Here is a 23,430-nt window from a genome sequence, read left to right on the forward strand (position 1 = left end):
TCCGTTTAAACATTTATTGAATTATGTGACACTTGACGACCCTTTGGAGCAGGTTGTCGGGTACTCGTCCCATTGCCGGAGTCCCTGAACGCATCAGAGAGCATGCGCACTACTGGCACAGTGCCTCATCTCTCGCGAGGAACGACGTCGTTATCGGAACCACTACAAACAACACGAGAACTCATCATTCACACGGTAATATAAGCCGATCTTAGCCTGTGAAACCCTTGTTTGCCCGCAGAGGAGGAAATAATCTGCTTTAAACCAAATTGTATCATCAATTTTTTCCCTATAGGTTTACAACGGTGGTGCTACATTTTCGTGGCCTTTAGGCCCAACTAGCATGCTAACCACCGGGCTAGCTTTAACTGCGACTCTTTGCATCAGATGTAACATTAGCACACAAGCTATGATATCAGTCTGTCAGCGGCAGATAACGTTAGCTAGCATTTTTATTTAAGATTTATATGATGTTTACCAAAATTAAGTATTTTTGGTGCACACATAATTTAAAAAACTTTTTTCAGGCTATGAAATTCCTTCCTAGTTAGCTAGTACTAACCGGAGAGTGTTTCATTTTTAGGTGGGAGAGTACACCATAACATTAGCCTACAAATGTAAACTATGCACCATAATTATTTTTTGGGACAGTTTTGCGAAAGACAACCTAGTCTAACCGTTAGCTTCAGTAAACATTTGCTGTACTGCGAGTTAAAAAAGAAACGTATTCAAATTTGAGATTTCCCTTTGACTCATAAAAGGTCTGGCACGCAATTAAGCAAAAAATAAAAGTTTCTTGCATACGCTGGCTGTCTCCCTCATAGTCCTAGTTTGGATATGTAATTTATCTTGCATTATGTACAGTCAACATTCATGTTAATATATAACATTAATAGTTTCTGGATAAATAAATAAAATATGCTTATTCATTCAGGTTAGACTGTCGAGGTAATGCAATTATAGAGCTGTCAAAGGTGGTGGATTAAATGTAGTCCAGTTATGAGTGTTGACTGTCACTACATCGTTAATGCAAGCTTTCATGATGACGTATACAGACCTTCCGTTTTAGATTTGCTGGGGTCTAAGTATGTATGCCATTTGTGATATACATGCAAATAATATATCATTTTGTAAACTTCTCCATGGGACAAATAGTCCACATGATGTATGTTAGCACAGTCATCCCTCGTCACATCGCGATTTGAAGGTTGCAGCTTGACTCTTATCACTGTCTAAAATATATTTATTAAATCATGCTGTCTGGTGGTTGATCTGGCCTATGAGCAACATATATACACATTTAAGCAAATTGTACGTATTTTGTCCGTAAATTAAGCATTTTGAAGCATAAAATGAACAAAAATACAAGTCATTAAGAAGACACAAATTGTGATACGTAGTATTGTATGAGTGTAAAGGTGACTATAGGGGTGTTATTTCATGCCTATAGGGCTCTAATGTTAAGAAAATGTATTTAGAAGGTTTTTTATGCTCTCACTATAAAAATATTCCATTTAGAAAGAAGGAAACCCACTTTGCGGAAATTCACCTATCACGGGCAGGTCTGGAACCAATTAACCACAACAAATGAGGGATTACTGTAGTACATAAATAATAAAAATGTAAATGTCCGACAATAGTGGAGGTATGACTTCAGTGTTCTGTGAGAAATTAATAGAAAGATCTGATTAAGTATTAAGGGAACCTCTATGAACCGCAGCTCCCCAGTGTTGGCAGCACCCATGCAACCCCAGACAATGACGCCACCGCCACCACGCTTGACTGTTGGCAAGACAAAATACTCGCTTGTGTTGCCAGATAATTTGATGTCTATGTGGAGTAATTTTCCGTGGGAAGTAAATCTGTACAACTCAGTTTGATTTTACAAACGGTCTTTATGTGACGGACCCTATAGTGGCGACCGTGGAGTGGTTTGCCAGAGACGGAGTGGTGTATTTGGCAATGGTGGAGGGTGCAGTGGCGATGGGAGCTGGCCACAGGTTTGGATGATGGATTTGTTGTGGTTGCACATGTTTACAGCACGTCACAACGCTTGATTTCCTCTCCGCCACCTTCAGTACTGTATGGGTAATCTTGCCTCATTGGAGCGTTGAAAATACTGTAATTCCTCATATCGGCCCAATAATTATCGGACCAATATTTATCGTGGACCCCTAGCAGTAATAATGTAATGATGGGAAAGGTTTCATTTATTCTAGATCTGAGCTATGTCAGAGGAGGAGCTGGAGGAAATTGTGCAAATAACAGTGGAGGACTTAAGCCCGGAAGGACGTGCAGGTAAGCCTCATTGGCAGCATCACAAAAGTATTGTGTCCTTTTATGGTAAGCTATGTCATATAAACATTGTTCTTAACTCGAGTGTGTCTCTACTTGGGTCATAGCAAACATGCTGGACAATCATGGACAAAATGAAGAGAATCGTCAGAAGAAAAAGAGAAAATTCAGCGCCAGTCAGGAGAACTATGGCAGCAACCAGGACGTGTCTTATATTAAGGTGTCCATAACTTTTCTACAGTATTATGGACACAATTCAAGGCCTTTCTCTTTTTTACATTGTTACATTGTGCGAGCTGCTCACACATTTGTATATGAACAACTTTCTTGCCAGAATCTGATGGTCTCATTCACTGCATCGGTCAATCAGCGATTGGAAGGCATCGAATCCAAGCTGCAGGCTCTGGACACCACTTGCAAGGCTCTTACACAAAAGCTGGATAGCATAGTGCATTATGCTAAGAATCCTATCCAGGTTCCTATGGTTGCAGGGTCACCTCAGGGGGCCACTCAGACTTGGAACAAAGTGCGGTGGTAAGCATCATGTACTTGGGGCTTTCACAACCATATACCAATGAGTCTTTTGTTTTTTTTAGTATTGCTAAAATCCAATTTTTTTTTATGGAAATGGGTAGTGGCTTTCTCCATAAAGACTTGACTATAGAATGGTGGGTCAGCGGCATCCTGCTGCATCCTATCACTGACAGAAAAAATCTGGAATGTCGTTTTGCTGCCTGACTACTGCCCAGGTGCACTTGACCAAGGCAGTAAACACCCCCAAACTTGGCCCAGGGTTGTGCACCCATCACGTTTGGCATTTCACCTTGCATGTGTGCGTGTATATAGTTTTCTGTCTGTTTTATTGCAAACAACTCCAAATTACCGTATTGACCTGAACATAAGGGAATATATTTCTCCCCGTCTGAAAGTAGGGTCGTCTTATATTTGAGGTCTAGAAGTTTATATATGCAAGCCTTTGTTGCGCGCACAACCCACCAGCACTCTGCCACATGCATTGTGGGAGAGAGCGGAACAGAGAAACAGCACTTAGGACACATTTTGACTCATATACAGTATTTGTCATTTCTGCATGCTCTTTGCTCTAATTTTAATGCTGGTGTGTGTCTTTGGTCTGTGTCACGTTCATGGCTGAGTGCTTTGCGGACATGCACACACAAATGTTTTTAGATAAAAATAAAATAAATAAAAATACCGGTATGACGCCAAGCCTCCTGCACCAAATTTGCAGTATCTTTCCACGGTATTTTTGGTTTGGACTAGAGTACCAAACCGCAAGTGTGAACGCAGCCTTTGCAGAAACAAGAGGAGTGGTGATGCTTACTTGAGGATAATGCTGATCAATGAAGCAGAGCCATGGAACCGCTGCCGAGCAGATAAGAAATATGTTGAATGAAATATGGGCCAACTGAAATAGAAAATATAATTAAAAAAATCATTTTGGCTTTGATTTTGTCTTAAAAAAACAACAAAAATCTTACTTGTGGAATGTGAAACTTACATAGAAATCCCATGTATCAATTTAACACTTGTCTCTTGACTTCGCCCTCAGTGTCGTTCCCCAGACAAACGTAATTGTGGGCAGTGAACCCATGAAGCAGGAAGACCCCACGCTGGAAAACCTGCTTAGCAAGTGAGTTGCTTTTAGTCTCATGCTGCATTCAAGTCTGCTGCTGATAACTAGGCACAGTTCTCCTTTGTTTATCGTAGTTAATTGCTTCCAGCCCGACCACGACAGGTGAGTTTCCGTGAAGTAGGATTCAATATTAATAAATGGATTCTTTTTGTAGTTAAGAGAATAGAAAAAATGTTTATGGCCTTCTAAAAACGTATTTTTTAACATTATTAGAGCCCCGTATACATGAAATAACATCCCTACAGCAACCTTTATAATCGTATTACATAATGTAGTAGACATGATAAGCAATAATAAGACGTAACTCATTGTTGGCGTTGGGAAAGTTCTTTGTTGTAGTGTCTCGAATGTAATGTGGGTCGAGCACATGGCATTAAAAACATAGATGGACATCAGCCTATCCTCCATCCTTACTATGACGTTTGTCACTCGATTGATATACAGGATAGCCTGTCTAACATTAATCTGCCATACATAGACGCACACTCCGACAATACTGTTAGCTTTGGCTACAAGTTTTCCGAAGAGACACCCGAGACGGCCGCCACTTTAACAGGAGCAATCTACCGAGCTAACTAGTTAGTCTCCGATTTATTTGTTATAAAGTTAAGAATAGGTCTGGAACTGAGTGGGGAAGAAGGACAAAGTAAGAAGCCAAAAACCATTGCCACACGAAATGGGAGGAGAACTTTTTTTCACTGCCCAGCAAGCTTTTGGCGCCCACAGTTGAACCAAAAAACACAGCTTCAGTTCGAACCAATTGTGGAACCATGACAAGGGAAAATCAAAGCTCTGAACCAGGCTCAGTGGAAAAGTGGTATATGTCATGTCGGACTACTCATCCATGTCTGACTTACAGTAATACAGTTAATGTCTCATCAATGTAACATTACCTGATGCCTAGTTATGACCAGAATACTATATACTGCTTGTCTTTCGATATTGTTTTACCAGTAATACTGTAGGCCATAGTCAACCACGAGACAGCGATAATTAATTAATTAATTTATGAAAAACCGTGATATAGCAAGGGACGACTGTAATACAGTGTCCTAAAGTTTCTGTGAGGAAATAATTGGACTTTTGGCAGCTCTGACAACATCTTTTGGTAATCACAATCAGTGATTTTACCAGTTAACTATTGTGATATATTTACACTCAAGTTTCTCTTATATTGCAATTTTTAGTAGAGTGGAGCCTTAAATGTAGCACTCGATCTGTTCCAGAATGGTAATCGATCGCATTTGGATTGAGGCTCAATTCAAATGTAATGGAAATGGAATGAACCTGTACTGTACTGTGGCCATCGTAAAATTGTATTGGGAATGTTTTATGTAAAATTTCAACATTCTTAATTGTTATGACAGTGTAAAAATCAATTGTATTTAAATAATGTTTGAGTTATATGAAGTACTTTAATGTAAGAGAGAATAGGTTATATAAAGTACTGCTTCAAATGAATCATGTAATCACCATTAACTCAGAGGGGAGGTTTACTGTGTATACCTGATAGGTGAGACTCTTCACTTTAACACAGATGACATTGCAGTGTACATTCTGTTGTCGCTTTAGCCAAATTGTACTGAGCAGCCAGGACAGAGAGGTGTGCACCACTTGCTACCGGTCCACTACAAACGTGTGTTTTTTTGCAGCACAGTGGCTAAGAGGCGCCAAAACACAATCCTGGTGAAGGTGCCAGCCCCTGAGGAGAGCCAGGAGGAACAGGAGAGCGGCTCAGAGGCCAGTGACTCTGTGTCTAATGGAGGCAATCCCAACAACTCACAAAATGGACAGAATGTCACACTCATCACACTTAACTCTGAGGGTAAGAGTTCACACTTTTGACTAGACCACTGAAATGCAAATACGTTCAGTGGCTGGTGTCATACTATATGTACTTCTACCATGAGAAATATCCTTTTCCATTATCCACACACAGAGCATTACTTTTCATTTCACTGTACGTGCAATGTTTGTGTCAACTTTGGCTAAGGTCTCCGAATGGAACAACTTTGGAATGCCTGATATGAACTTTAGAAAAGTGTAAAATACAAAATGTTTAGAGTATCATTGTCATTTTTTAAATTGGATTAGGTAAGGACTCAAGCTATGGTCCCATTGAAATTTCCAGACCAAACTAATTATTTTGAAGGCACATGTCTCTGAAAAAATAATTTGTTTCAGTGTACGGTATTCAAATGTCTATTAATCAGTGTCAGTAGCACTGAGACAGATTCTGACTGCTGGGGGGAAAAAAATCAACGTGTTAGCTTTTCAAGAGCCCAAAGCCATGCCTCTACTCCAAACGTTTTAATGACAGCTGTACTTTGGGTATCACGTTTTTTTTTTACTCAGGCTTCTGGTCCTGATGGTCCTTTTCAATTTTTTTTAGACCACGTTACTTGCAGCACTTCCAAAAAGACCTGAAATATTGATTTGTTTGACGACAAAACAAGTTTCCACTGTGAGGTGACCAGATGTCCTAGAAGCTGGGAAGTAGTTGACAAGATATCTGGACTCAGCCATGTTTTACCTGGCATTTGTGGATGTAACTACTTATTCTCGTTCTAGTCAACATTTTGCCAAAGTAATCTTGAGCCCATGTGGCTACATCAGCTCCACATGAATAATGGTTGGTTTTTGATGCGCTGCCATTTGAGGGATTGGAGAGTGCAGATGTTCGCCTTAAGTTTGGGCCCTTACACTCTGAAACTCGTCCAGATTCCTTTAATGTTATTAATTACTAGAGGATGAAATATGTACATTCATTGCTGTCTCTCTTTGAGAAGCTTTACTTCAAGCTTGAGCATAATGTACCGCTTATGATGAGTGGTCTTCACATGCAGACTATTATTTGTTTAGTTATAAACACATATAGGTTTTATGTTAAAAACTGTCAGTCTGAGAGTTAATATACTCTATAGCTCTGTTTTATTAGTTTTTTTTCGGGGGCGGTATTCACTTTGGGCTCCAACAACTTGAAACAGTTTGCCTTTGATTTGACCACTTCTCCGTTTTACCACATGAGGGTGCTGTTGCATCACATGAATTAGGCCACAGGCTTTTTGCTAAGGTGTTAGTTATTAATACAGTGGATGGATTACAATTTTCCAGCATGACTGAAGCCGTTCACACAGTAAATCTTTAATTAGAATGACTCTTTCTTTATATGATTTCAGATGATTACCCTGGGGGAACATGGTTGGGTGATGAGACTAACCCAGAGATGCGAGTTCGCTGCCCAGTCTCGCCAGCTGACATGCTCCATATTTCCTCAAACTGCCGCACAGCAGAAAAAATGGCTCTAACACTGCTGGACTACCTTTTCCATCGGGAGGTCCAGGCCATGTCAAATCTATCCGGACAGGGCAAACATGGCAAGAAGCAACTGGATCCACTCATGATTTATGGGATTCGCTGTGAGTCTTGATGCCACTCACATAATTGTATTCATTTTGGAAAACATGCTGGTGCTACTAGTTGATGACTTTACAGCGACCCAAGTGCAGACCTTTTTTCCCCACATGACTATTGCATGATTCGTGTGTGCCTATTGTACACTATATCAAAGTAATATGTGTAAAGCATAAGTCACCCAGGGATTAACTCCTTGCCCTCTTGAATCCATAAATGAACTCTATGAGAACTTCCCATATTTCATCTGCTGCCATTACAAAGCAGCATTGAATAGAACACAGAAATAGGCTGCAGTCTGTATTCCCAAGGCGGGATACAACAACATGCATTCATCATTGCACACAAGCGTTAATGTGCAACACATTTTATAACATACCAGACTCTAAATGACAAGCACATGTCTGGGAGAATGATCCAAAAAGAGTCACTCTTAATTCACTGAGCTCTTTGATTCCTGTAGCTACACACTATTTTGCACATGCATATAGAGTCTATATCAGATTAGAGAGCGAGTACAACACTGTTGGAATTGGAGCATAGCCAAATGAATGACTCACTCGATTTCCTTAGAAAAGAAAAGGAACGAAAGAGCACCTGTCCCTCCTGTTTGTACTTGTCCAATTGGTTGTGAAAGAGCAGCTTTTTCCCATATGACATTTCAGCAGATAACCCTCACATTCCCCCTCTCATTTCTCTAACCCCAGGCTTTAGCTGAGTGATAAATACTGTATGTGTAGAATGTAAGTGTAAGTCGTTTGATCAGTTCATTAGACAACCATCATCGGCTGCAGTGCGCCTTCAACCAGTGGCTACTCCCTCCTACTGCTTCCCTCTCTTGGCCATCATGTCATATTTGATGCTTGATGCTCATTCTGGATCCTTTTGTAATGTTGTGACAAAATTGACATTGTGAATATCTGTGTAGTTTGTAGTGTTGTTATTGTTGTAGGATTTTGAAGGAGGTTAATTTCTGTTTTCATTAATAATATTGTCATGTGTAAACAGCTTGACATGATCTCAGGCCTCTGTCGCTTCTCCGCAGGTCACTTGTTCCACAAATTTGACATCTCAGAGTCAGACTGGTATCGCATCAAGCAAAGCATTGACTCAAAGTGTCGCACTGCCTGGAGACGCAAGCAGCGTGGTCAGAGTCTGGCTGTCAAGAGCTTCTCCAAACGCACGCCTCGTGTTTCAGGCTCAGGTAATGTAGAGATCATGTAGTTGCCTGTTTGGACACCCAGCACACTCTCTGCTGTTGAAAGCGATGGCCGTCTTAACCTACAGTGTGTATTACACCAGACACTGGTGCTGATGTTGGCGGGCATTAAATTATCTGATTGCGGGATGTCATGTAAATGTATAAAAGTGCACCCAAAAGCAAATGTGGCTTATTGTGGGATCTTCTGTGTAGTAGTAGGTTTTAGAGATGCTCCCATCAGGGTTTTATGCTGCCGATTCCAGTGACTGCCAGTGACAGCTAGGCAAAGCGTGTAAACAAAGATGCAAGAGAAGTCGAACAGCGATAGGTTCGATAAGGGAGTGATCAAACACGCTGGTATTGATTGCCATAGCCTGTGTCAAGCTCAAAACGAGATGTCATTTTGTTGGCAACCCGTACAAGTATGTACAAGTAAGATTTGCTACCGCATGCTGATCGTTTTTTGTGATGGGCTTTGAAACTTGACGATCAAATGTTTTTTTTGTTTTTTTTAGTGAAATCGGCCAATATTAATTGGTGGCCAATCGATCGGAGCATCCCTAGTAGGTTTGTAATCTTTATTGAGACCAAATGACCTTGAGTTGGCAATTTTGCACAGTATGCTGTGTGTGCGAAAAAGGCTTAGCACTGATTTTGTGTGAGGAATATTAAAGTTAATGAAATAGCTGACAAAATATATGTTCAGATGTTAGCATTTGGCTCTAGCTCCAGCTACATTCCCATTATAAAGGTGCCAATGATCATGATTTGATTTTTTTTTTCCCCTCAACTATTTCACATATTGTATTGCTTCCCGCTAGTCACTGGCGCAACAACCCTTTGATTTAATATAACTTGTGCAAATAACATATCATTAACGACCATATGAAGTTAAGCCCTTATTGTCCAAACAGCATTCGAAGTAGCTGGTGGGTTCAGTGTCTTTCTCAGCTGTTAGAAAGAACCAAACTAGCAGTAGCACATTTCATTTGGCGGATGCCCTCTACCTCTTTACCATACAGGTGCCACATACACCACAATCACTACATCAAGTGTGCGAATGACACACTTGAGAGTTTGCTCATCTAGTCAAGACAGATTGTAGATAAATGTGACTTGAAATTGCACTTGCAATGCCAAGGAGTAATTTGCCCATCAAACACAGGCATACTATATGTCTGAATTAAGTTTATGAAATACAGATAATAACATGGAATATCTACATGTCAGATTATCTTAACTGTAAAACAGTACTTAAATACCACTGTTTATTAAATTAGTGTAACCAAGTATAAATACCAACTGTATATACTGTATGTGTAATTCGTCTGTGTAGGGTATCAGTCGTACAGGAGTTGTCCATCGAGGGAAAGGCTTCTTGAGACGTCATCTTTACTTCTGTGAAGAAGGTTCTTCACAGAAGTACAGAAGACGTCTCAAGAAGCCTTTCCCTCGATGTATGTGTAATTGTAAGCAACATTGCACCAAAAGATTAAAATGCTTTATTTTTCTCATGCAGTTCCACTTTTGGTAATTTTATTCCAAAATAAGTACTTTTTCTGCATTATGTATTACACACTTGCTTTTGAGTAACACACAAGGTTCTTTTAGGAAATTCACATACAGTGCGTGATGCTGCAGATGGTTGCAATCTGCACACAATACATGCTGTCCTTCACTCCCTGTGAAACATCACCTCTCACCTCTGTTGAGAGCAAATAAGACTGCAGAGGAAACCAAAATATCCTGTGAGCACACACTAGGCGTAGATAGTGAGGCCATGCCTCTATATCAAAATACAAGTATTGTAGTTCATTATGACGCATGCTCCAAATATGCCGATATTATTCACCCACTAATCCAATTATTGATGGACTGAAAGGAGGCAATTCTGCTTGTAAAGCGATTCATTTTAAGTGTAGCAGAAAGTTTCCACACTTCCTCTGGCAACGCTTGCTCTTCTGGCTAATTTAAATAGTGCAGGTTATTTACTTAAATCAGTGCATGACCGTAACCATGAAAGATGGGAGAAGTCTTACTTTTGACAGCAAAAAACACAGAACAGAACCAAGCCATTGAACTAAACAGTATGCAGTGCAGGTTTGTGTCATCAGATTATTTTTCCTTTTTTATTCATTCATCTATTTTCTATACTGCTTATCCTGTTCAGGGTCATGGGGATGCTGGAGCCTATCCCAACTGACATCTGAAGTTGATAGGTGGGGTACGCCCTCAAAAAGATTGCCAGGATATTCCAGGACGAACACATATAGACAATCACACTCATATTCACACTTATGGGTAATTAAGAGTTTATAGTGAGCCTAACGTACATGTTTTTGGACTGTGGAAAGAAGGTGAAAACATGCACAGGGAGACATGTAAAGACTCCCTGGAAAGAAACCTGCATCCTAACCCAAACCTTCTTAGGAGAGGCAGACCACATTCTGCACTGTGCTGCTCTTACTTTTTTTTTAATCATTTATTCCACAGAGCTTGTTATTGACTCCATGCACTGAAAGTGAAACTGGGTTTGTTGTGTGAAAAATGATCTTAAACGGTTGCAGTCTTTTCTGATATCAAATGACCTTTAATTGTTTTCCATTTTTAACATTATATTTGAGAATGTATAATTGTGTTTGCTTTATGGTTTGTGGGCAGACTTTACTGACAGTGATTTTGCTAACGGCTTTTTCTGCTGTTTCGTGATATTTGGGCTTGTGTAGCATTGCAGCGGGTCATGTGACAGATCCAGGCAGGGGTGTCAGACCTTTGGCGGAGTGTTTAGACTGAGGCCTGGGGTTTGGTGACTAGATCAAGAATCCCTGTTGTGCTTGTCTATGTCTGATGTACATGCACAGTATAAACACAGCCTTGTCCACAGATGGCCGGGGGGTTTTCAAAAGTTTGAATGGTTTGTGTTGTCAGTGTGAAGTTAAAAAAAAACAAAAAAAAAACAGAAAGAAAGGTAATATGCAAATCCAACAATTTAAAGGACCAAAAAAGTCACTTAATACAAGCCACCCAGTATTATAATAACATAATTTCTGACTTAGTTAAGGACATGAACCTCCTTTTCAGCATCTGAGTGTGACAGGAGGCATCCAATATACAGTATGTGCTCTCGTGTGCTTGAATCAGTTCCACTTAATTCTTGACCGACCCTTACTGAGCACACAAACACCCCTGTAACATAAGTGTTTCTGCTCTGGATCAGATGGAGGCCTTGCAGAAGAAGCCACCCACATAGAAACAGCCACCCAGCAGACACTGCACTACGCATTGGCCAATCAGCAGGTCCAGTTCCACCACATTGGTGAGGATGGACAAGTTCAAGTGGTGAGTATTCAAGCGTTTGGTCCCTTGATATTTCTCTGAATTGGTGGTTACCCGAGAGAGACTGACTCTTAATATGGTTTGTGGTTGTGCGCATGCTTTGCTTTTATGTCGGTACAGTGCAGGTTTCCAGTGTGCAGAAAGAGATTACAGCAGGCTACCTAACACAATTAAGCAGAAATGCACTATAACTAATATTAAATGAAAGGGTTGGCAGTGGATAACTTCTGTAGCTGTTGCGACACAATGGGTGGGCTGACAAACAGTGCTAGTTATTCTTGTCTTTTTTGTGCAACTTGAGTAGCTCTTAATATTCAAAATCGCACAAAAAGTGTTAAGTGACAATTAAGTATTGTTCGAATGTATGCACATACATATGCATGTACGAGTGGTGTAACGGGACGCAGTAATCACGGTTTGGTACGCACCCCGGTTTTAAGGACATGCTTTGGTTAATTATCAGTACAGTAAAGGAACAAAATGCAAAACGTAAAACTGTTTTAAAACATTTGTTTTTAACAATTTTTAAAATGAAACATAAAAATCTGCTGGCACTTAATTATCTAGTAAATACAATTGTCAAATATCAATCAAAATATACAGATAGATGCTGCATACTGAAAGAGGGATGTGGGGTTGGGGCACTTTGATGCATTTTGTACATTGAAGTGAATTAGTGTCATAGCTAATAATATATCACATTAATAACAAAATTTCTTTTTACACAAAGCCACGGGGCACAAAAAAAAACAAGCTGTAGGCCCGAAAATGGCCCCTGGGCCGTCCTTTGAACACCCTTTGTTTACAGCATTTTCTTTTAGGAAAGTGCAACAGTGAACAGTGTGAATGATGATTCTATTTTTCGGAAGTGCAGCATTACAAGTTCAGTTCTAGCTTGTCGCGCCGTTCTCAAGCTCTACTGAACATTTTCGGCACATTGCTTTCATATTATCCACTTCTGCTTGTCCTTTTAACTATTTCACCGGGCGGCAAACTTTTCAAAAACATGAGACATTAATGACAGAAGAGGGTCTCTCGGCTCTGGATTCTTCTTGCCACTATCAGTAGCCATGACTCCCACGCCAAAGGCAGGACTGCTCTGTTTTCACCCGCCGATATCCCCCCATGCTGTCGAATGTCTCGCCTTTTCAACTGCTTTTAGTCGCACTATTTGGGCTTGTGGAGATGCATTGCAATGCCGAATGTACACATCCTGCCCCTCGTGTACCATGTGGGAACTCTGTCGGCAGCTGTTCCATACTGAAGGGTCCGTACTGAAAAATCCAAATCGTACCGTTACACCCATAATATGTAGAGATGTTTAATAAAAAAAAAACCTTACACACACCTCTTGCGTAATTCTAAGCTCTAACTGTTGTTAGAAGGTGGTGTCATGGTAAGTACCATGCCCTTGATCATCTCCACAGCAGTTTGGCCTGTCATCCCATGTCAAACTTCCGCTGTTAAAGACTGTCCATTTGTTTACTGATAGACTCCAAGGCTTCTCTAGGTTTAAAGATCACAAGGTGACTAAATTGTTGGATTTTCTAACAATTTGAATAGGGGTGTCTGGATACAACTTCTTCACTTCTGATCTGATACCGATATTGCAGCTTTGAATATTGGCCCATACCGATATCAGCATGAATCATACATACTTTCATTACTTTTTTTGTAGTGTAAAATGTTCAAAAAGGCTTGACTGAATGATATTACTCAGAAAAGAATAGTCGTCAACAATAGGCATGAGGAAATCTGACCCATTTACTTCTTTAAGTATAGTTTTATCCACAGTGTAGTGGCGGCTAGACATTATATAGTGAGGTTCAAGGTGCTCAATGAAGCGTTTAAACCCGACTTTACACACCAACAACGGGGGCTGGTCCTCTTTTCTGTTATAGCTACTGACTTCTTGTCATCCTATGGGAGTTTACTCTGTGATGCTACTTCAAATGCGCAATGAGGTTGGTCATATTAAACTTCCCCAGTTCGGTGCCACCTCCGAAAACCTGTGCATGACAAGTGTTGCGCTCAGCCGCAACATCTTTTTCGGTTTACGAAAAATACACACGGGCGTCATCACTCCGACTCCCTGCTTAACACGTTAGCACACGCTCTTGTTGTGATCACATGGGCTCTATCCGACTGCTGCTGTTAGACGTGCTGGGGTGGAGTGTGGAATCGACACTTGTGTCAGAGTGCCAATATTGGAGAGTTTTGATGCAGGCCGATATGATATGATACTTGGTTTTGCTGATACCGGCCCAATATCATTATTGGATTGGGGCACCCCTAATTTTAAAGTTTACATTGTTGTTTGTTTTTATTTATTAAAAGCCACTTTTCATTCAGTGACATATAAACACATGTTGTGAGCTGTATTGTGTTACATATGGAAATTTAGAGCTTCTCCTTGAATTTCTGTCAAACTTGGGGGTATTCACCAAAACCCCTCAGACGATTTTGTGTGGCATGCAGTGTTTATACAAAAAAAAAATTCTGGCCCTCTCTCATCTCCTCCTCCAACTTGTCAAACGCCTTTCTGTCATCAGTCTCTTTATTCACATCCATACTTTTCCTTGGCACTGCACAATTGGAGGGGATATTTGATCATTTCATTTGTATTGGCTTAGATGCTGAATGAATATTTCACAACAATTCAGTGACTAAAGGACATGACACTTTTCTTTGGTTGCTTGCCAATCATGTCTGGTCTGAAACAAATATATACACATTCATTTTCGAGTGAGAGCACCATATACTGTATATACAGTAGCACCTGATTCTGCCACTTGTTGCTGATGCAACACATTTACACCCTTTTAACGCCTTTTTTTTTTCTTTAAAATTTATGAACATTGATAACATAATTGAGCATTACGCTGGCCACATTTACTAGGGGTGTCCCGGTGTAACTTTTTTACTTCCAATATGATACCAATATTTCAGTCTTGAATATCATCCAATACTGATATCGATCTGATGTCAGCACAACTCATACATACTTTGTTTAGTTGCGTGTAATGCTAGAAAAGGCTTGATCAAGCAATATTACTCAGGATAGTCAGCAACAGTAAGAATGAGGATAAAAACTGACCCATTTGCTTCTTTATGCATCTTGTGTACAGTTTTATCATGGAGCAAGGTTTGAGGTGCTCAATGATTACTCACCACGGACACGGGCTGGTTATTTTTTGTTATAGTTAATGACTTTTTGCTGTCCCATGGGAGTTTCTCACACTTTGCAAAAGTTTCAAACAGTGGTGGATGTTTGAGGCATGTGGGCTCTTGCAAAAATCCTCATATCATCGTGTGCCCGATCTAATGCGCGATATTATTGATTGTATTAAACTTCCCTGATTCTGTGCCGTCACGGGAAAGTTGTACAGTGTTCCCTCGCTCCATCGCGGTTCACCTTTTGCGGACTCGCTGTTTTTTTTTTTTTTTTTTTTTTTTTTTTTTTTTTTTTTTTTTTTACAGCGTATGAAAGTGCATTGTGTTCGCTGTCCTGATTTTCTAAGGGAGAACCCGCGCATTGTGTTCTGCGTTCTTATTGGCTAAGGGAGAACCCCCTCCAATGTTTTCTGCGTCCTTGTTGGCTAAGGGAGAACCCGCCCGTTGTCTTCTATATTCTGACTGGCTGTAGACCATTGTCAATCAATCTCCTTGGTGCCGAATTGCTATGTTTCCTGTTGTCTGATTGCTAGCAAACAGCTTGCAGAGACTTTGAACTCTGTATGTTTGCACGTTTTTCCCCCGACAAAACCCAAAATGTCCCCGAAATGTTCTTCACCATAAAGGCAGAGAAAGATGCCAACCATTGCACAAAAAGTTGGACTTCTGGACATGCTGAAGGCAGGTAGACGTTTCGTCGGCTGTAGGGCGCCATTACAGAATAAGTGAATCTTCGGTTGAAGGAAGAGGAGTAGAAGGAGGTAAATACAACGACAGGAGCAATATGTTTTAACAAGGATACAAAAACGTTTCAGTGTGGCGGCGCCAGGACGAAGATGCATGGTCAGAGGAGTGAAATACACACCTTGTAGGTTGAGTATTAACATTCAAACAAAGGTTTGATCTTAGAATGTTTAAACAAAAGAGAAATGCGAGAAAATGTTAATGCCTGTCTGAGAAAAGTGTATAAAGTGTATGGTGAGGGGTTTTACAGCCTTAAATCATACAGTATGTAATAATGTAAAAATATAAAGTTTGCTATTTTGTGGATTTCACTTATTGTGGGCTATTTTTGGGAACCTATCCCCCACGGTAAACGAGGGAACACTGTACATTACAAGAAAAATACTGCCACATGACCGACATCACTCCTACACCTTACTAAACATGCTAGCGCACGCTGTTCTGAGCATGTGGGCTCTGCATGCTGGATAGAAGTGCTGCTGTTGGATGTAAATGCTGATGCGGTGTCTGGAATGCATTGCTTGTATCGGAGTGCCAATATCGGAGATTTTAGATGCAGGCCGATATAATATGATAATTTTTTTTGTTGCTGATATCGGACCGATATGCAATGTCAACATCGGATCCGGACACCCCTAATATTTACAGTGGTCTGTGTTTTTACACTGGTATCTATATGAGCTAATGAAAACTCATGAATAAAATACCCTTTACTTAGATATTGTGTGTACCTGCTTGATCATTTAAATATCTTACAAAATTAGTGACCCTATAAAAGCTGACTTTGGGTCTTTGTTTATTTCTGACTTGTGCCTCTCACAGATACCACAGGGCCAGTTACACATTGCCCAGGTGCCTCAAGGAGAGGAGGTGCAGATCACACAGGACAGTGAGGCAAGTCTGCATGTTTATGGGTGGGGATGTGAGGAAAAAGAATTCCAGTCTGTTTTCCATACTCTAATGCATTGTGAAATTGAAAAGTACAGTACAATAGATCGAGTAGAGAGAAGACAGTGTTATTTATTTCCAATATACGTGTTACATTAATCCGGGCTGCACGGTGGCCTAGTGGTTAGCATGTTGGCCACACAGTCAGGAGATCTGGGTTTGAATCTTGGGTATCTCTGTGTGGAGTTTTGCATGTGTGTATGTGGGTTCTTCTTCGGGTACTCGGTTTCCTCCAATGCATTCCAATGCATGTTAATTTGAGACTCAAAATTGTCCATAGGTATGAATGTGAGTGTGAATGGTTGTTTGTGTGTGAATGGCTGTTTGTCTATATGTGCCCTGCAGTTGGCTGACCAGTCCAGGGTGTACCCCTCCTCTCAAAAGTCAGCTGGGATAGGTTCCAGTATACTCCCTCGACCCTAGTGAGGATAAGTGGCATAGAAGATGGATGAATGTTACATTAATCCTTGAAGCGACTGAAATTTGATGAGACATGACTTTAGATTAGAATACCTTCGCACTGCATGGAGTCAGCCATGGCATGTCTGACATGACATAGTGGAAAAAAAGTTCTCCTCCCATTCAGTGTGGAAGTGGTAAGTTTTTGGCTTCTTACTTGCCCTTCTTCCGCACTCTATTTGAAACCCTTTCTTAAGTTTAGAATAAGTACCGGTAAATTGGAGGTTAACTAGTTAGGTCGGTAGCATGCTATGTTTAAAGCGGCGGTCGTTTCTTGTGCAGTGATCCCGTAGCCTGCGCAAAGTGGTGTCAACAAAGAATGATTGGAGTGTAAAGGTGACTATAGGGGTGTTATTTCATGTCGACAGGGCTCTAACAATGGTAAAAATTGTATTTAGAAAGACATAAACAGGTTTCCTATGCTCTTAACTATGAAAATATTCCATTTATTAAAATTAAACCCTATTGTGCAGAAATTCACTTATCGCATTCAGGTCAGGTCGATTAATTGTTATTTGATTTAAACATGTAAATATTAAACATATAAATATTGAATATACTAGAATACTAATTTCAGCCTCTCAAATGTGAATATTTTTTAATTTCCTTAATCATCTATGAAAGCAGACCTAATATCTTTCTGTTTTGGCCAACAAGATATTCACACACATCAGCTTTGACTTTGGAAAACATATTGACATTTTTGTCTCTTTTCTAAAATGTTATAAACCACTACCTGTTTGTGTTTGGTTCATAATAATTTGGTCCGTTTAGGGCCTAACCGATGTCTTAATTGAAATCACAAGCTTCAGATTACTCGACTAAGACTCGTAGTTAGTTGCAGCCGTAGTTAATAGAATTAACTTTGATCAACTTTTCACCTCATATACTCTTACTATTAATATTTATCTTTTTGCAGTCATGGCCACATTTTTTGGGAGTGACATAAATTTTGTATTTCATTAACTCTGCTGCCTGAGTATTTTTTTTTTAAAGAAAACAGTTTATGTGTCTGTTGTACGCATACTGAAAAAACAAGCAGTCTTTGTGGGTATCACTAAATTGAAGCAGCAGAATTTAAATCACTCCCGAAATTTTGGGCCATGACTGTACATTATTATTTACTTGTTATAATTCTTTTTTGACTATATTATTTTCATATTATGACTATTATGATACATACTATGACTGTTGTAATATAAATAGGCCATCCATCCACATTTTTTTGTTTTTTCAGTGGGGCCTCAAAAGTATTTAGTGCAATGAGAAAATATACACCGCATGATAACCCATACATGGTACATCATGACAACCCTTGCTGCTAGTGTGTCATTTTAATTGTAGCTTTCAGTTTTGGGTGACAATGTGACAAATGATAGTGTAGTGATTTATAAAATTGCATCTTCTGTAATTAAGTGCCTTCTGTTAGGATGTGACATCTGAGTCAAGCACTTAAATAATAGCTGACTATTAAAGTCATTAGTCAATTTGAACAAAAACAGATGTTGCTCTTTGAATGCCTTCATGTTTGTATACCCGCCTACTTAGTCATGGAATTATAACTTTTGTTTTCATGTAAATCCCAGATGTCTCGTGTCTCCCACTAGGGGGGCACTGCATGTGCTCACAGCACTGACCTGCCAGCTGAAATTAAAAATCAAGGCCCACTGACAGCCGAAGAGTAATTTCTGCATTAGCATCACTCTAGATGACTTTGTCAGGTAGTTGGGGAGAGATTTATTTCAAGGCGCCAGTCTATGTAAACACACAAAAATGTAATCGCATACTGTATGATGTTCAGCACATGCATTACAGCTTGACATTTACGCAGGAGCCATTGACACTTTGACCACGTGTTTTTTACATTTCCGACTCAGTTTTTCACTGAGAGGAAGAAACTGAGAGAGACCAGGCCAGTTGAAGGCAGAAAAGCTTTAGTCTTTCCTGTCTGAAGTCAGATTTTCTTTTCTCTTCACCCCTTCTTATTTCATGACGATGTTTGTTTTTTAGAGTTCAAAGCTTAGCAACAAAATCCCACTTCTCCCAACTGCCACTCACAGAGAATATGTTCTCATTCGGAACAGACCCCTTTCCACCAAGCCAATGCATTTTAGCTTGCTTGAAAAGGAAACAAGCTGTTTGAGAGGTTACGCTGTTCTCTGGTGATATGACAGGTCAGACTGCTACAAGCACGTGAAATGCAATTAGCGAGCGAAAACTGCAATTTGGGACATGTTTAAATATGGCACATATGATGCATCGTGTGCAGTCCTTTCCTGTTTATGTCATTGTTCATGTGCCTTTATGACAGTCATTGCTTTGCAGTTAGATTGATGTAATGTGTACAAAGGGCGTTACGTCTTTGTTTTGCTGTGTTCTAACCAGACATGACAGAATAATTCATGTATATACAAAGACATTGGTACTGTATATACAGTACATATACACCAGTGTCTTTGTAATATAGTGTCTTGGCAACTGCATGCAATCCATATCCATTAGGGCTGTCACTATACACTCAGCTCACGAGACGAGATGATACACGATAGTGGGTTCAGGAGAATGAAACAAGATGATATTTTAACATTACTTTTAAGAGAACTACGATTACAAAATATCGATTGGATAAAAAGACTTTTTTATTGAACCGAGTACCTGTTTTTATTTAACAAAGTGGTTTAACTATTTACTATATATTTATGCTTTTAACTGTTTAACTTTTTTCCACAAATTGAAACAAAAACTAAAAATGATAAAAGTTAAAGTAATGATGGCATTTGTAAGTTCTACTACTGATCATTTATAATCAATACAATCAATTGCAGTAGATGCAATTCTTATGCTGTCGGGACACAAGACGGCCGCTATAGCTAGCAAGCTAGCGAGCTAACCAGTTAGCCTCGAATTTATTTCTTCTACACTTAAGAAGCCAAAAACCTACCACTTATACACGGAATGAGAGGAGAACTTTTTTTCACTCGATCATGTTGGACATGCCATGGCTGACTTCATGACTTCATGCTGTTTTAAGGTAATGTAATGTGTCATCAATGCTTTGTGTCATTACTACCACCTAGTGACCAGAATACTTCATATCCCTTGTATTTTAATGTTTCACTAATAATCGACCATAGTCTACCATGAAACAGCAATCATTTATTAATTAATTTCTGAAAAAAAGCGATGTAACTCGGGAACAATAATCGAACCGTGATGTTGCAAGGAATGACTGTAATGGCAAACAATGCCTTTGTCAAAGGCAAAAGTGATAACTTAAGTGACTTGGGGAACAACATAGTAACATCTGACGAAAACAGTTAAAAACACTGAATCAGCAAACTTTGTGAAAACCAATACTGGTGTAATTCTCTGAACTTTAGGCCAGGACTGTACAGCTGTGACACCGATATTGCCACTGTCATTTCGTAGTTTCTCTATCCATGCTGACGCTTCAGAATAAACGATCTGAAGCCTTGTATTTTTTAATGGCTCATCAGCAGCATGTGAAATTCAGCTGGGAACCCCCATTAAACATGCTGAGCTGTTTATATCTCTTTCAAAACTCTTCAGATTAGGCTGTGTTATGTTGGATCTTATCAAGTTTCGTTCCCTTAATGGAGGTCTGAGGGCTCATATTTTGGATAAATTGTAGCTTCTGGCTTAACATGCCATTTCTTTTTTTTCAGGGGAACCTCCAGATCCACCAGGTGCATGTTGGTCAAGATGGACAGGTAAGAACTTTTTTAAGATAATTAATTTAATGGGGTGTGGTAGCAGTGGAGCACCTTTATACTGGAACTGTAAGAGTTGGTCATTGTGGATACGCAGGATGTGTGCAAACAGGATGTGTACAGGTTAGTAACAGAACAAGAGCAGGGCTGAGTGAATCCACGTTCGGCACACGTCTTGTCAATATTAAAAATTGATTTGCACTGTATAATGCAGACCTCCGTCAAGGCTGAACTGAAAATTATTTAGATTTGTATTTGTGGTGATAGGCTCATTCCTGCTTCATAGGGGATGATGTAAAAGTTTATGAATGGACAGACGGCGATGTTGTGACTCTGGAGTGGGCTATTCATGTAGTGGTGATTCGAACGGTGAAAAGTGAAAATACCTGGAAGTGCACCAACATTTAATGGGTTCTTGCTTGGCCCTTGTGTCAAAATTCTGCAGTGCTCTATCTCACTAGATAATCTCTACTGAGCTCAAGCATGCTTGGTTTCTGACGTCTGGGTGGTTTAACTAGTGTTAGCACTCTCTACCATGCCTCCAGCATGGGACACTTATCCTTACCCCACCAGTTGGTTGGAAGAGGTGGGCTTTGGCCTAGTAGATCATGCACATGCACAGGCATACATCATAGAAGTGTTGAATGAAAGATGTGAGTGTACTGTACTGCGCTGCAGTAATACAGTGTCATGTCATGTACATAAATGAGGCAATCATGCCTCTAGAATGCTGCAGTTACCCAAACCTCAGCATGGTATGGGACAACTGGCGCAGTGTCAGTGTACATAAAGTAATGGGAACAGTTGATGTAGATGTTTCGACAAGTAAGCATGTATAAGCATGTAGCGTGTTAACTATATTGCAAGCAGTACTTGACAGTCCAGAAAATCAGGAAAAGCCTTCACTCCCAGTTTTAGCTGATCTTTTCATGAAAATAATTGTTTTATGAGTCTGTTAAAAGTGGTTCTTTGAAGTCCTCAACATTGTTTTCTTCACATCTCTCTTCACTTTTAAAAACAATGCCAATGGATGCAATCTTCCATCCATTTTCTACCTCAAATCCTGGCACGGAATTCATGCCGCCTGTACTAGACTCTCTTGATACATGAGACTCTCCAGATACAATAGATTACCGCCTTTTTCTACACTCTGTACCGCTAGAAAGCTTGTGAAATGTTGTTGATCCCCCCAAAGTAATGTCATTTGAAGATTAAGGTAAACATATACAAAATATTAAAATGCTCAAATATCAAGCGTAGTTGCCACATGTGCAAAATAAAAAAAAAAACATTTGTAGTATTATAGAGCTAGTATTAGTGTTATGAAAACAAAAGCTGAAAAAAAAAAACCAAATCCGAATTGCAATAGTGCCCCCTTCGTAAATTTAATAACTAAAAGTACCCTAATTTTTGGTAGTTATAAGTCTCTCTGGAGTATAAGTCACATCAGTAAAAAAATGCGTCATGAAGAGGGGAAAAAAACTTGTATCAGTCGACTATAAGTTTATTTCACAGAATTCAAGACCAAGTACAGACATTTACTCTGGAAAGGCAAGTTATTCAACAACACAGTAGCATTAAGAACATACCTGGGAGACTGAATAGGCTAAAATAGCAAGTCGTCGAGTTCAGCAAGCAAGTTACTGGTAAGCAAGTTCACCAAGCTGCCAAACTCATTCCATATCACTGTTGACACAAGTTGACACAAGCCTAGAGCGCCCTCTCGGGTTCACTCCTTAGTTCATGTCAGACAGTATGAATTAACATTTAAAAGCATGTTAAATTATATTTATTTCATTATATATATATATATATATATATATATATATATATATATATATATAAAACTGTGAAGGAAATTGCGACTTATAGTCAGGAAAATACAGTATACAGAACATTTAAATGTAATATTTTAAAAAGGGATACCAGCACAATTTGATAGCTTTCATTCAGTATTCATTTTTCTGAGCAAGGGATGTTGCAACCCGACTCTGCCACACCCCCGCCTAGCCATGTCTTAACGGATGCTGATTGGCCCAAACCTCGTGTTATGCTGTATATTAAAAGCCTAGTGAAATGGTAATCATCTGTTGAGTTTGATTTGGTAACAGCCTGAGGCTGAGTGTATCGTTGCAGCATTTTTTTGCCTGTTTTTTTTTTAAATATTATTGTCATTGGCTGTTTGTTGTCATTCACTGCACTCTGCTAGAAACATCCAACTGCCCCTCCCCCCCCCCCCCCCCCCCCGGCTGACGGCTATCGTGATATTTTTACACTAAAGATTGATAGTATAAAACATTTAAATTTAAGTCATGCCTTCGGAGTTTCATTTGCTATTTTGTTCGCCTATCTGCGTCTTTGCTACTCATAATTCACACATTTCTTCTATTAATACGTGGGAGGTTATTTCACCAGTGCTTTGACAGTGAAAGCTAAAATGCAAGTAACAACCTATTAATTCAGTGAAGTATCGA

At 39.7% G+C, this 23,430-nt stretch overlaps 1 protein-coding gene across 2 annotated transcripts in view; it reads left to right on the forward strand.

Moving 5' to 3' along the window:
* Positions 1–107: 107 nt before the first annotated feature.
* Positions 108–23,430, forward strand: part of banp (BTG3 associated nuclear protein) — a 44,950-nt gene continuing 21,627 nt past the window's right edge. Inside the window, exons 1-11 of one of the 2 annotated variants that reach the window (XM_054776793.1) lie at positions 108–195; positions 2,220–2,298; positions 2,403–2,515; positions 2,630–2,829; positions 3,866–3,946; positions 5,602–5,774; positions 7,129–7,368; positions 8,409–8,567; positions 11,782–11,903; positions 16,641–16,712; positions 20,912–20,956. In XM_054776793.1, the coding sequence (XP_054632768.1) occupies positions 2,229–2,298; positions 2,403–2,515; positions 2,630–2,829; positions 3,866–3,946; positions 5,602–5,774; positions 7,129–7,368; positions 8,409–8,567; positions 11,782–11,903; positions 16,641–16,712; positions 20,912–20,956 (1,275 nt within the window). In that variant the 5' untranslated portion in view covers positions 108–195; positions 2,220–2,228. The remainder of the gene's footprint in view (positions 196–2,219; positions 2,299–2,402; positions 2,516–2,629; positions 2,830–3,865; positions 3,947–5,601; positions 5,775–7,128; positions 7,369–8,408; positions 8,568–11,781; positions 11,904–16,640; positions 16,713–20,911; positions 20,957–23,430) is intronic. The other variant, XM_054776794.1, reaches the window with a different exon arrangement.

This window comes from Dunckerocampus dactyliophorus, chromosome 5, assembly GCF_027744805.1.
Source record: "Dunckerocampus dactyliophorus isolate RoL2022-P2 chromosome 5, RoL_Ddac_1.1, whole genome shotgun sequence".
In the NCBI taxonomy this organism is placed as follows: Eukaryota; Metazoa; Chordata; class Actinopteri; order Syngnathiformes; family Syngnathidae; genus Dunckerocampus; species Dunckerocampus dactyliophorus.